General features: G+C 40.5%; 1 protein-coding gene across 1 annotated transcript; it reads right to left on the bottom strand.

The window, feature by feature from the left end:
• Positions 1 to 218: 218 nt before the first annotated feature.
• Positions 219 to 11150, bottom strand: Kera (keratocan). The gene is made up of 3 exons (XM_032917500.1): positions 11036 to 11150; positions 5247 to 6089; positions 219 to 1103 (listed from the first exon to the last, which is right to left on the bottom strand). Exons 1-3 carry the CDS (start codon positions 11148 to 11150, stop codon positions 937 to 939), a joined length of 1125 nt encoding a protein of 374 aa, XP_032773391.1. The 3' UTR covers positions 219 to 936.
• Positions 11151 to 13467: the final 2317 nt, after the last annotated feature.

Below are 13467 nucleotides of genomic sequence, written 5' to 3'. Positions count from 1 at the left end.
CAAAGGAAGTGCTGAGTTTTTAAAAACTGATTGCAAGTCAATGTATTACATCATTTACTTAGAATATAATTGTTGTATGCTTCCTGGAAGAAAAGTATGATAGAACATATTTGCTTGAATTCATGCTGGCAAAATAGAGACTATAACACTCTCTTCTTATAGCAAGCTTCTGAATGAAAGTTGTGAATAGTGTCCTTCAAACAAACATCACACCTCAATTTTGTTAGAAAACATTCATTTTTTTATTTAGAAAATCTCCAAAATCATAATCAAAATAAGAGCTGAATAGTTTGCAAACTGTGTTATAATGACTGGAAAATTTAGGGATTCAGTTACTGGAGATAGTGCATAATATCTAAGGAAACATACGAAAAGAAAAGATAGCGAACCGCCAGTTTCTTCTGAATTATCATTGAACTCTAAGGGACTCCAGCGTCTCCTGCTTTATTGTTTTATTCCAATAACTAGATGTCTCTTTTTATGAACCATTTGACTAGTGGGTTCCTTATGAGACAGGAATATTTCATTTATTTCATATTCTTCAGAACTTCCTCCTGCTGCTTCAGTGTGTGTGGTGCTTATAGAGAGTAGACACTATTAGCACACCTAAATTTGGTCACATACAAGCAAATTATTTTGAATGTGTGACAATGAAAAAAAATGGGTATTAGTAGCTGCAAGGAGACAAAAATAGCTTTGAGTTGAGGAACTTTCTCAACTCAGTGTCTGTTTTGTTAATCAGAGGAAAGCAAACTAATGCAAGTGGTCCCTGTATGTCACTGACAAGCATCCTTGATCAGAAACAAGCAGCACATATGAAAATGGTGGTTAAGAACAACTGCAAGTGTGGCTTATGACCTAGACCTAGAAGTAACAATCAAATCTCATACCACACACATCTACTCTTAAACCAGTGTGGGTTCTCTGAAGCTGCTTTTATATGATGAAAGCCTGAAGAAGCTTGAAGCATGCCACTAAATCCATCGGGATTGGTGGCTTGATTTCATTCCCATCCAGGCGCAGGTAGCTCAGTTGAGGTCCGTGAAGGAAGGCATCCTGTCCGGCGCGCAGTGTGGTGGGACATATTACCGACATGTTCACATCTATGGAGGCAGAGATGGCATGAATGATTACATTGAAACGGCAGAGAGTCTGGAGATCTAGACTAACAAGGCACTACAGTGGTCCTAAGGGGCCAAGTGACATCAAGTAATGGAAACCTTAGAGATACAAACCATTGTCACGTAGGTTAGTATGCTTCTCTCTTTCCTGAAAGAATCCTGAAAGGGTGTTGGGGTAACAGCTGCTGTCTCCTAGTGCTGTACTCTGCTATCTTTTAGTGTGGAACTTACATAGGTAATATTGTTGCAAACTTTAATGGAGTCAAGGTAAATGAGGTAGGTCAGTTATATTCTAAGTTTACAGGTGAGATGGACTTTGTCTCAATTCCCTTATGGTACAAAATGAGAAATGCATTCAGATGATTAAAGGCAGAGGTAGCAGATCTGGCCCAAAGGAAATGGATTAATGTTTGAAAGAGTCTTACAAAGGGTGTGTGCTTTAATCATACCTTAAAATCTTCAAAATAGTGTATGGTAAATGTACATAAATGCTTTTAATATAATTCTCCATATAATACTTACAGCATGAATCTCTCCACATAAGAATATTTTGTTGGAGGGAAGGTATTTGCCAATAGTTGAATTACAAAGGATTGAGGCCAAGAAATATCCCATAAACCTAGTATTTGTGAGAGAACAACCTGCCTTAGAGTAGTGCTCACAGTGCCAAATGCCACATCAAGTCTTCTCCAGAGTGAAGGGCCTTTACACCAGACCTCTGAACTACAGACTTTGGAGAACATTGGAGGAGATTTTCTCAAACCTCAGTCCACATGTTCTGTTTTTTCACCAAAGGCTTTGAGCAAGAGTTCCTTTTCTACTAGTCTCCTCTAACATGGGAAAGATTCTTACCTGTGACCCTATAGGTGCAAGAAAACTCACATAATAATGTTTAATGATTTTCTACTTCGATCATGGCTATGTTGTCCAAACCATGTGTTGCCTTGTAAGTTAACTCAATGTAAATAATGGCTTACATGTGAATCAGTGTTGTGATTATCACACTGTCACATACATTTCCACTTCCTCCACACAGACTTATATCAAGAAATATGAGTACTCTTCTTACCCAAAAGCAGGCCCAGATTAGGCCTTTTTTCTTACTTGGATCCTTGCCCACCAGGGATGCTGTGCTTTATCTAGTGCCTTGATTAACATTCTTGTCCCTCTTCCCCCTTATAGCCAGCACATACAAATAACTGGAAAGTGAGAAGCCAGAGTTCTGAATTTAATCATTTTCCATGTTAGGATTTTCCACAGAGAATGGGGAGAAGTGACTTGTTGAAGTATATACATATTTTACATAAAACCTCAAGTCCTTTATCGTGTTCAGAAGAAGACCCTGTTTTTCCAAAAATCACAAAAATAAAGTTCACTGGAAAATCCAATGGGCTCTTCATATAAAAGTTTTGTTTCTGGGAAACATAGGTTTTTAACAATTAGATTATGTGGCAAGAAGAATTAGGTACACTAACAATTATTATAAAACCATGTGATTCATGAAGTTGTGGTCCAGTTTTTCTAAGATGTGCAGCTTGGTTTTCATGTGGATCCTAAACCACTAGCGCGGGTGTTACCTCTAACGTCGTTGCCTGTCTGTGGAGTCAGCTCCGTAACTCAGTTGTCTTTTGGCCTCAGTGGGGGAAGAAGGGCCTAGCCCTGCAGAGACTTGATGTTCCAGCAATGGGGTAAAAACTGAAGGGGAAGGGGGTTTCCACCCTCTCAGAGGAGAAGCAGAGGGAGGATGGGAGGAGGAACTATGGGAGGGGTATTGACCAGGATTGGGTACAGTGATTGAAATGTAAAGTGAAGAAAAAATAGTTAATGTACAAAAAAGAAAAAAACAAAGAAAAAGAAAGAAAGAGAGAAAGAAAGAAAGAAAGAAAGAGAGAAAGAAAGAAAGAGAGAAAGAAAGAAAGAAAGAAAGAAAGAAAAGAAAGAAAGGAGGAAGGAAGGAAAGAAAGAAAGAAAGAAAGAAAGAGGGAGAGGAAGAGGGAGAGGAAGAGAGAGAAGGAAGGAGGGGGAAAGAAAAGTAAAAGAAAAAGGAAACAAAAAAGGAAAGGGAATTCTTGCTCTGCATTTATTTCTTTGACAAATAACACTAAGATTCCTGTGTTAAATGAGGGGGCCTCCAGGACTTCATTTTATTTAAGGTAAGAAGCTGACACTGCCTCTCTTCTTGGCCCTGCAGTTACTCTGTGACTCTTTGAAACTTGACCTCCAGTTCCCTCTCTGCACTTCCCAACAATGTCACACAGGCTCTTGGAAGGTTTTGCGTTTCTCTAACCATGGACAAGAAACAATAGTACTATTACGAGTCTGAAATTTTAGGCCCCATTTCAGATCCATGGGTCATAAATACCTGGGTTGAGGGAACCACTACAACATTTTTCAATATCAGTTGATTGTGAAATATGCTAATATATAAGAATTATTAGAATATGGACTGTGTGAACACAGTCTTTGAAAATGCTTCGCAAAACTTCAGTGGAGGAGGACACAGTGCTTTGCTTCCCCATCTTCTTGCTACCTCACTCCTGAACACTGGGTCTTAAGTTCCCAGTGTGTAAGACTCACATGCAAATATCTATGTAGAGACACTTGAAGTCAACTCTTTATTCCAGATGTCTGTGGGATTTGTTAAAGATAGAGTGTACCTGCAGAAGCATAGACCTCTTCAGGAAAGCTCACACACTCCGGGCCCTCCTTCATCGTGATGTTTGACTCAGCTAAGACTGCTCATCTAACAAGCTTTCTAAGTTGCATCTTTTCCTTCTTACTGGTGAATTTTTTCACCATAGGGAGGAAAATCACCACTATGGTGGTGGCATGCCATTTAGTTCCAGGATTTTAGGCTCAAATCCGTGGCATCAATAACATAAACAAAAATCGATGATACCCACGCAGTTCCTGGGAGAAAGGTGGTCTAATCCTGTAATGACACACTTATTTGATCATATGCTCAGGGAAGCTTTAGTAAGAGATAACTAGTAGGCATAACCCTGTGGCATTTTCCTGATTTACTTTCTATAAAGCATTTCCATCAACTCTTGTTTCAAGATTTGCACTTTAACAAACTTTCCAAAAGGAATTGCCTTGTGATTATCCTCCCAAAAGGCTTATGCTGAAGAACGTACAGAAGGCACCGACAAACGGAAGATGTATTCTAGGCTGTATACTAGCAACCCTGTGCATGGAACATAGGACTGCTCGATTCTACCCACAGAGACAGCTTGTCCTGACTAGGAACTGGTGAAGTTCATCTCAAATGTTTCCAAGAAGGTACTTTGTGCAGCCAGTTCATCTCTCAATAATAGCTTTGATTCGAAAGATTTCAACATGCTCCACTCTCTACTCCATGTCTGAGGATGTTTTCCAGAAGCAGTAACGTTTTCCTTGCTGAGGATGTACCACTGATTGGCAGTTCCCTCACTGGGTCCCATTTCAAGGGAGCACAACCATGAGCTGTGATAACAGTTCTCTATGTGTGATTCCCAGTACCCCAGGATCAGCCCCTGAGAAGCTGCTGAAAATGAGAGGTCCATGTCCTATCCGAGAACTTGTGACTCAGAAACTCGGGGGTGCAGACCATAATGTACACTCTATCTGGGGATATTTGATTGGTGATGATAATTATGGAAATGCAGGCATCAACTCTTCTATAATCCCTTAAATCCTGTTCTACATATTACTTCTGAGCTTGTTGGTGCCTTCTGTACTTTCTTCAATACATTTTTCCTCTCAAAGTGCCAGGCATGTTGGCACAAGCCTCTTGCATTCACCCTGAAAGATATATTGAGACATAATGATATTTACCCATAGAGGGAGAAATATCAGAATCCCACAGGGGAAAAAATAGGACGGTGTATTTTCTCCCCTACATACAAGCCTTGTGTAGATTACTATGACTCAGTTCTTGATCCCGAACTTGAAGGTTTGGGCATCTTGATAGTTTTCATAACTGTAGAAACAAAGTTGTGTAATGAAAACTGAAAATAATCTGTCAGTTATATCAACCCACTAGTCATTGGTACGGGACAACACAAGCTTCTATTCCTACAAGGGGCAGAGACTAGACACGATGGTCGATATTTTGGTCACTGGTAAATTTTCATGGCTACTTACTTTTAATTTTGTTGTGATCCAGGTGTAGATGCTGCAGGTTAGCATTGATGCGGGGAAAGTTTGTGAGCTGGTTGTGAGACAGTTGGAGGTCTAGAATGGAGGACACATCAAACCCCCTGGACGGGAGGCCTGCATCTGATAGCTTGTTGTGGTTAAGCCTCAGGAAGGCCACTTTAGGAATCACGTTGAAATAATTCTCAGGTATTCCTTCAATGGAGTTGTTGTCCAGGAACAGTTGCATGGTGTTGGCTGGTAATCTTGGGGGCATGTTCCTTAGGGCATTCTTGGCCATATTTAGCTGCATGAGATTCTTAAGCCCCTTGAAGGTATCTCTTTGAAAGGCATTGTCTAACAGTTTGTTATGCTGCAGATCAAGAAGGGTCAGGTTTTCCAGATTACTGAAGGTCCCCTGAGGGATGCTGGATACTTTGTTTCTGGCTAATTGCAATTGTTCCAAACTTCTTGGCAGTGGGGAAGGTACCTCCTCTAGCTCATTGTCTTCTAGAAACAGGAAAAGAAGTTTCTTCAGCTGACTTAGGGCCCCCTTCTCAATCCCGTAGTTGGTTATTTTGTTCTTGTTTAAATTGATCCATCTCAGCTGGGTGGCATTCTCAAATGGCTTCTCTGGTATTGTTTCAATCAGGTTGTTTTCCAGGTACAGGTACCGGATCCTTGAAGGGATAGCAGGGATTTCTGTGAGACCTCTGTTCTCACAGTATAAGGCAGTAGGGAAACTCGGTGGACAGAAGCATTCTCTGGGACAGTAGAAGTCATCATGGACATCCCACTCCTCTGGGTCCTGTACCCATAGGCCTGCCTCACCTCTGTGTCCACATACAGTGTCTATGGTAATCAGAGTATCAAATAGAGTTGGGAGTTGCCATTGAAAGTGCCTGTGGAGAAAGCAACACTCACGTGACTAATAGTGCACTGACCTTTAGACAAAGGCATGAATCAAATCGGTAATCATTGCTTAGTTACAGGAGAGCTGAGAGTATCAACTTCGCATCCGTGCATAGCAACGGAGTCACGTTTATTGAGTCCTCATCATAGGAAAAGCACTTTACAGACATTGAAAGAAATCCACAGCCACTGAGCACTCTGGGTTGAACTGAGTCATAGCGAAAGCTGAGAAATGGAAAGCAACGTTCACAAACTTTAAGTGCTTTTCCATTTCAAGTTATTAATTTAAGAAACTTCACTGAGACCAGTCGTGAGTATAAAAGAACAAAATGTGATCTAATAAACTAAGTGGCAACTCCGTGCCGTTCCTCAGAGATGGGCATCTGCATGTGCTTTTATTTTACTCTTAAATGAGCCAACATCTGGAGGATATTTTCCAGGTTTTTTGTCCCTTGGACTAAAGAAATGTAGACATCAAAGAACAATTTAGAAGGTTATGGTGAAAGAAGGGTTTAGGATCTGAAGAAAAGTTTGTGACTCATCTCTGGTTCTGAATTTTTCAGGTAAGTTTTTCTTTTGAGAGAGAGTTGTATAACTTTAAGTACAGTATCAGAATCGAGATGTGCAGCCAAGAAATGGAATTATGAATTCTCTCATATAACCTTTATCTCCTATTTAATTCTTAAAATTTCCTTCATATAGACTATTTCTATTTTGTACAAATGCATATATATGCTCATGCCTGTATATGACAGAAATTTTATGTATAGCTAACATATTATTTACGTAATTTGGTATATATTTATTCTAATATTGCATAATTAATCAGAATAAAAAAATACAAATATTTAGAATATAGGCCAGAAATTCCCCTTTATTTATATGTCCAATATAGATGGTAACAAAGACTAGGTTAATATATTCTGGTGTAGGATGCTTTTAGGAGAGAGACTTTCCCCATTGAATAGCACCAGATATAACAGCCACAAAGAACTACTGTCAGAGAAAAATATATGTATAATAAAAATGTTAAGCACACTCTTATAACATATATGTTACAAATACATATATCAAAATTTCAGTTACCTCAATGTGCATTTAGCTACACCAACTTTTAATAAACAGAAATACATTTCAATGTTTCCTAGGGCCATGAAGATAAAACCACTCATTAATGTTGGTCTTTCATTCCTCCCATTAAAGTTCAGATCTGCTTCTGCAAGCTGTCAGAATCCCTCTGACTGCAGAACGCTTCTCTGGAGTACTTCCAACAAAGACAAGTTAATATTTTTTCAAAGTAGAGTAACGCATTTTTCCATTAATTACTGAAATTGTAACCTTGAATCTTTTGAATCAGAACTCTTAATTCCAAACCAAAAGTTGTAAAAAGTACAAAACGGTTTACCTTGCTTTCCAGGAATATACCGTTGAGTCCTGTGGCTGGTCTTAAGTTAGCTAAAATAAGTTGATGGGGGATAAAAGAAAAAAATGTTTTGACTGTATGCTATTGAATCTCCAATCTGAAAAAAAAAAATGAAACGTATGGTGACTGGTCACCATGAAGACGTTTTGATGTATTGTTTCCACTCTGACAGGCTTCAGGATAGCTTACCTCAGCCCTCTTGGATCTTCTCCTTCCTTTCCTATTGGTCACTGCGACTCACAGTAATGGATTGACCCAATCTTTGCTGATGGATTTTTAAAGTCCTTTGTAAGATGTGTGCACGGTTGGCTCCAATTTCAACCCATCCAACAATTGCAGTACCTTGTGCCCTATGAAGCTCAACTAAGAAAAATTTTCTTTGCAGTCCAAAACTGGTTTTCAATAATCAAGGAAAGTCTTCCTCTTAGTTCACAATTCCAGGGATGTTAAAAGGTACTGATGTACACATCTGATCCACCAGCCAGCAACTGAAGAGAACTTTAGTTGTAACAAAAACAAAAGAAAAATTTCAAGTGTGTTTTTTTTCCCTCTAGATGATCTTTTAAAACAATTAAACTCAAAAGTAAAGGCCAATGTATTCTGTTCTGGTGGACATATTTTATTCATCTCTGATATGAAACAGATGCTGGAATGTTTTTATGAAGGAAAACATACATTTGCAAAAAATTAAAATTCTCCCTGAGTAGCTATAGCTGAGTAATTAAGTACTGCATTTGTTAGTCACCTTTGTTTCACAGGCTCGATTTTGTATCTATATTCCGCACTCCTTAATAATAAGTTTAAGTAACTATTAAAACAGGAGGTCCTTTACTCATATTTTTGCACCTGTTTTACATTCAGTGACTTACAGGGTATTCTGGTACATTGACTTCATTTATTTAATATATGTTCCCCTAGCCTCTTCTATCCATCACATTTCTGAGGTCAGAAAGGGGTATCTGTGGTGAGGTGGGATATATAGAACTGTCTTGTGTCAGGCTGCAGTATTATGTTGACTGTGTCAGTTTGTTTTAGAAATGCATGCTACCGTGGTAAAAACATGAATATCCCCGGAGCACTGTTATTCGTGAGATATTACCAAAGATAGAGGGTTGACCTTTCATTACATCTTTCCATATTCCAGGACGGCAGGTCAATTAGAACTCAGTGTATCATCTACATGCTGACTACTTACCTAGATTTTAAAAAAAAGTAAACGTAGATACCAGTCTTCCTTTGGAATTGGTGCTATACATCTAGCTAGAAAAGGCATGCATGATCATGGCTACAGATTAAGTAAGACATGATTCATCCATATCTGTTCGTATTCCTACAGGTACTCTCAGGATGTAATTTTAATAATAAGTTAGTTTTTTGGTTTTTGTCATTTTTTTTAACTTTTTCATACCAGCTCTCTCTTTTCTCTATCATGTTTGGTTTTTATTCATTTGCTTGTTTTTCTGTTTTCCCTGTTTCTTTTTGTTCTTCTTCTAAACTCCTGGGATGTAAGTGAAATGGGATGTTCGAATCTACACAGTCCTGAATTTCTTTTGGAATAAACTGACAAGTCATTTCTAAACTTATCCAAACATTTCTATGTGTTCAGTAGGAAAATCAGTATATTCCACTGACTTCTCCAGTCTGTTTCCACTCACCATTCCACTTATCTACTCACCAAAATGTGCTTTCTAATTCTGTCATCTCTTCACTTTGTCCTCACAACCTAAGTCCTGATCTCCACATGCACCAATTCACTGAAATCTTCCTGAGCCACTTACATGACCTTGGATGGTACCAAACTGGCTAGGTCATTAATATTCCTCTAATTGTATGTCACTGTTCCAAGTTATTTTTGCCCCTTTCATTAAATTCCCTTTTTGCTGCATCTTGAACTTGTTCTTTCTTTTTTTTAAAGAAAAAAAAATTATTTATTTATGTATACGAGTACACTGTAGCTGTCTTCAGACACACAGAAGAGGGCATCACATCCCATTACAGATGGTTGTGAGCCACCATGTGGTTGCTGAGATTTGAACTCAGGACCTCAGGAAGAGTTGGCAATGCTCTTAACTGCTGGGCTATCTCTCCAGACACTGTTCCCTCTTTTATCGCTATGTATAATGCTGGATGTGCTGTTAAGCATTTAAAGGTTCTGAGTTGCTGCCTGCTATCCTGGGGGCATTTCCCGATATATACACAGTTCCTATATAATTCCACCTCCCTTTCTGTTATAATGTTTCTTGAACAAGTTATCTCCAAAGTAGCCATGGTACAAAACTAGCTCTCTAACCTGTGTTTGTCTACCTGCTAGATAGAAATGATTACTGTGGATAATAATTTCTCTTCTGCTTAGTCTTGTGATCTATAAATTGAGGCTAATAGAATGCTCAATTTATAATAGTAAAACCGCCTATCTGATAGAGTTGCAATGACACATAAATAAGTCAACATTTTAAAATTATACATGGATAGATTGATAAAATTAGACCTACTGGATTTAACTGCTCTTTTATCTCAGTGGATAGACAAATCTTTCTACTTCAGTAGTAGTTTTGTTGCTGTTTCGAACAGAATAATTTGGCCAATCACAACCATCATGATCTGTATGACATACAAAGATATCACAGCTACTTCATCTTTGTGATGATTATAGGTTCCTTTCTAACTTGCATGGGAATGTTCTGCTTAAATTAAGTGTCATTCAATTGAATTATAAAATGGACATTTATTTACAATTGGCTTCAACATCATGGGTGTGGATGGTCTTCATTGTGATGGTTTATTTAAATTTTCATTGAGCCTACTAAATGCTGATTAGGAGAAAAATAAAACACACCCTCTGATGAAATACTGCTGTTCTACATGTCTTTACGGGTAATGCAACCCTGCATCCTGGTCCCGTGGGATTAGTGTACTCTTGGGATTCCCCTTGTTCTTCCCATGCTCTGTGATTCATCTTCAAGGCTATTGCCTGGTTACTTCACCATCTATTTATCGCCCCACCCCCTTTTTAAGTAACTTCCTGTTACCCTATATAGGTTTTCTTTTAGCTTTTTATTGGTTCTTTGGGAATTTCACATCATGAACCCAGATTTCACTCATCTCCTAGTTTCCTCATAAACACCATTCACCCTTGTAACCTCCTACTCATCAGAAAAAAAAAATTACATTGTGCATGCCATAGTATGTCCCACAGTATACCCTTTTGTCCACTTCTTTGGTTGCAAATATACATTGCAATGAGTCATTGGTCTGGTACAAGGCCTCAGACTTCTGCTGCTCTGTCAATACATGATCCTCAGTGGTACTCTTCTTGGATATCCTATTGTTGAGCAGTGTTAAGAAGCTCCAGTAGTTTTGTATTCATAGAACCTGCCACTTAATGTAGTCCATTGGTAGGGAAGATGTTAGGATGGGCCAATTCAAAGCTCTGAATCTGGGCCTGAACAGTATCTGAGCTGACCAGGCTGCCGGCTCTCCCACACCCCCACCATGAGGGTGAGACCTGCTGCTCTGTCCTGGCTGGCCCATCCAATGCCACTGCCAACAAAGGGCAGAACCAGCTCTCCTACTCGCATGCCCTCAGGGCTGGCTCATGCATACCCACGCCACCAGGACCTACTGTGCTGCCCAGGTGAGGTGCAGGGCCTATTCTCCCAAGTGCTGCAGCAGGCAAGGGACATAGCTAGTTCTACTCTCTTGACCCCAGAACCAGCTATTCCAAATGCCATGGGTGGTGAGGGACAAGGGAGAGGAGGAGGAGGGCATCTTTCCCTTGTTTACACTGCTGCATAGCAGACAAGAGTCAGGATTGACTAACCTTCACTAACTCCCTCTGGGCCAGCCCACCTGCAATCCTCCCATCCGGGGCCAGCTCTCCAACCTGACACAGGTGGGAACAGACAAGGGTTCGGGAGAGCATCTCTCCTTCACCAATGTACAATAGACGAGTGGCGGGGTCAGCTCTCTCATGCTCACACTTACGGGGCCACCTAACTCATTCCCCTGCCACGAGGGTTAGCTCTCCTGTGCCGCACAGGCAAGGCGCAGGGCTTGCTCTCCCAGGTGCTGCAGCAGGTAAATGGCAGAGCCAGCTCTCCTCATAACCAACAGGGCCAGCTCTCCAACCCCTGGCAGGTGGCAAGGGAAAAAAGGAGGAGAGGGGATCTCTCCCTCCCAGATGCCACTCACAGAAGTCAGGAAGCAGGATAGGGCTTGATCTCGTACCCTCATGCTCTCCCAGCAGGCTTACCTGCAACCCTCATATCCAGAGCCAGCTAGACATGGCTCCTAGGGGCATGAGAGCAGGTGAGCTGACCCTGACCCTGTCCCTAATCAGCTGCAGTACTCTGGAGAGTGGCCCACACATTCCCCAGAAAGCACAGTAGAGCTGGCTGGCCCTAGTTGCAGGAGCTGAGAGGAAGATGCTTGAAGGAAAGACATCATTCTCCCCCCTCACTGTCTGAGGCAGGTGGGGAGACCTGGCCCTGTGGTCCTGAGAACAGGAGAATGACCCCTGTCCCTCCCCAACTATAGCTCTTGGGTGAGAGAAAAGCAGGCGCTACACTTCAGCTGTGCTGTTCAGTAGACTGGAAACTAGTGGTCCCAGGGTGTGAACAAGAGAGAGCTGCCCTCGCCACTTGTCTGAAGTGAGGTGACATGGGTGAGGGAGAGATGCTCATCTACCTCATGCCTGGCCACCTAAGGCAGGCAGGAGCGCTGACCCTAAAGTCATCAGAGTGGGAGAGCTGGTCCTGCCCCTCACCTACTGTGGCACTCAAAAGAACAGACCTACATGTTTTTCATGTCTTATTTTCTTTGAAGAAATTAAATGCTTTAAAAAAATGTATTGACTCAACCTACCTACTTTTCTGACATTTTGATTGCACAGAATTCTAATTTGAAGTACCATTTTTGTGAGGTTTTGAAGATGTTCAAAGAAGCATCACCTTGAATTTCCAATAGATTGCATAATAAAATATGAAGAATTTTTTCTTTCATCAAAATTTTTTGCCTGAAAAATTTAGAATTGTCTTATCTTTAATGTATTAGTTACTCAAGAGAGTCTTTGAAGTTGGAGGTTCATACTTAGGCAGACTAAATAGTGTCTTCCCTAGTAATTTTTTTCTGAAGGCCTCAGAAAGCAAACCTCCTGGTTAAAATATCTAGTTCCTTATCATATATTTTTAATTCCTGTTTTAAGAATTTTTATGCTGTGTTCCATGGACATCCTTGGGAGGCCTGCTCTTGTCTGGAAAGGAATGTAGAAGGGGTGGTTCTGTGGAGAGTGTAGGAGTGATGGTTTGTATACGCTTGGCCCTGGAAGTGACACTATTTGGAGGTGTGGCCTTGTTGGAGTGGGTGTGGCCTTGTTGAAGTAGTTGGTGGGTGTGGGCTTTAAAACCCTCACCCTAGCTGCCTGGAAGTCAGTCCTCTGCTAGCAGCCTTCAGATGAAGATGTAGAACTCTCAGCTCCTCTTGAGCCAAGCCTGCCTGGATGCTGCCATGTTCCCACCTTTATGATAATGAACTGAATCTCTGCGCCTGTAAGCCAACCCCAATTAAATGTCATCTGCTTGCCTTGCCATGCCTTGGTCATGGTGTCTCTTCACAGCAGTAAAACCCTAACTAATCCAGGAGGTGGGGCAGACTAGGAAGATTGGAGGGAGGGGAAACTGCAGTTAGAATATAACACAGGAGAAAATAATAAACTAGGAACTAATAATTATTTTTCTTTTTTAAATATTTATTTTAAAATATTTTCAAACATATATTTTGATATTTGTTCCCTTCTCCTAACCTTTCTCTGCCCCCTTTATACCTCCTTACCCATGTGACATCATATTATCTCCCCTGCCTTCTTTCAGAAACAGAAAACAAACAAGTTGAAAACCT

The sequence above is a fragment of the Rattus rattus genome, chromosome 1 (assembly GCF_011064425.1).
Source record: "Rattus rattus isolate New Zealand chromosome 1, Rrattus_CSIRO_v1, whole genome shotgun sequence".
In the NCBI taxonomy this organism is placed as follows: domain Eukaryota; kingdom Metazoa; phylum Chordata; class Mammalia; order Rodentia; family Muridae; genus Rattus; species Rattus rattus.
The sequence above is the reverse complement of the archived record's forward strand: the minus strand, read 5'-3'. Positions and strand labels throughout refer to the sequence as shown.

Coding starts and splice junctions, on each gene's coding strand:
- Kera (XM_032917500.1), bottom strand. CDS start 11,150: ATGCGAGTAGGAGAGCTGGTTCTGCCCTTTGTTGGCAGTGGCATTGGA. Junction 6,090..11,035: donor GTGGGAGAGCCGGCAGCCTG/GTCAGCTCAGAT, acceptor TGATTACCATAG/ACACTGTATGTGGACACAGA. Junction 1,104..5,246: donor GGATCACAACAAAATTAAAA/GTAAGTAGCCAT, acceptor CTGCCTCCATAG/ATGTGAACATGTCGGTAATA.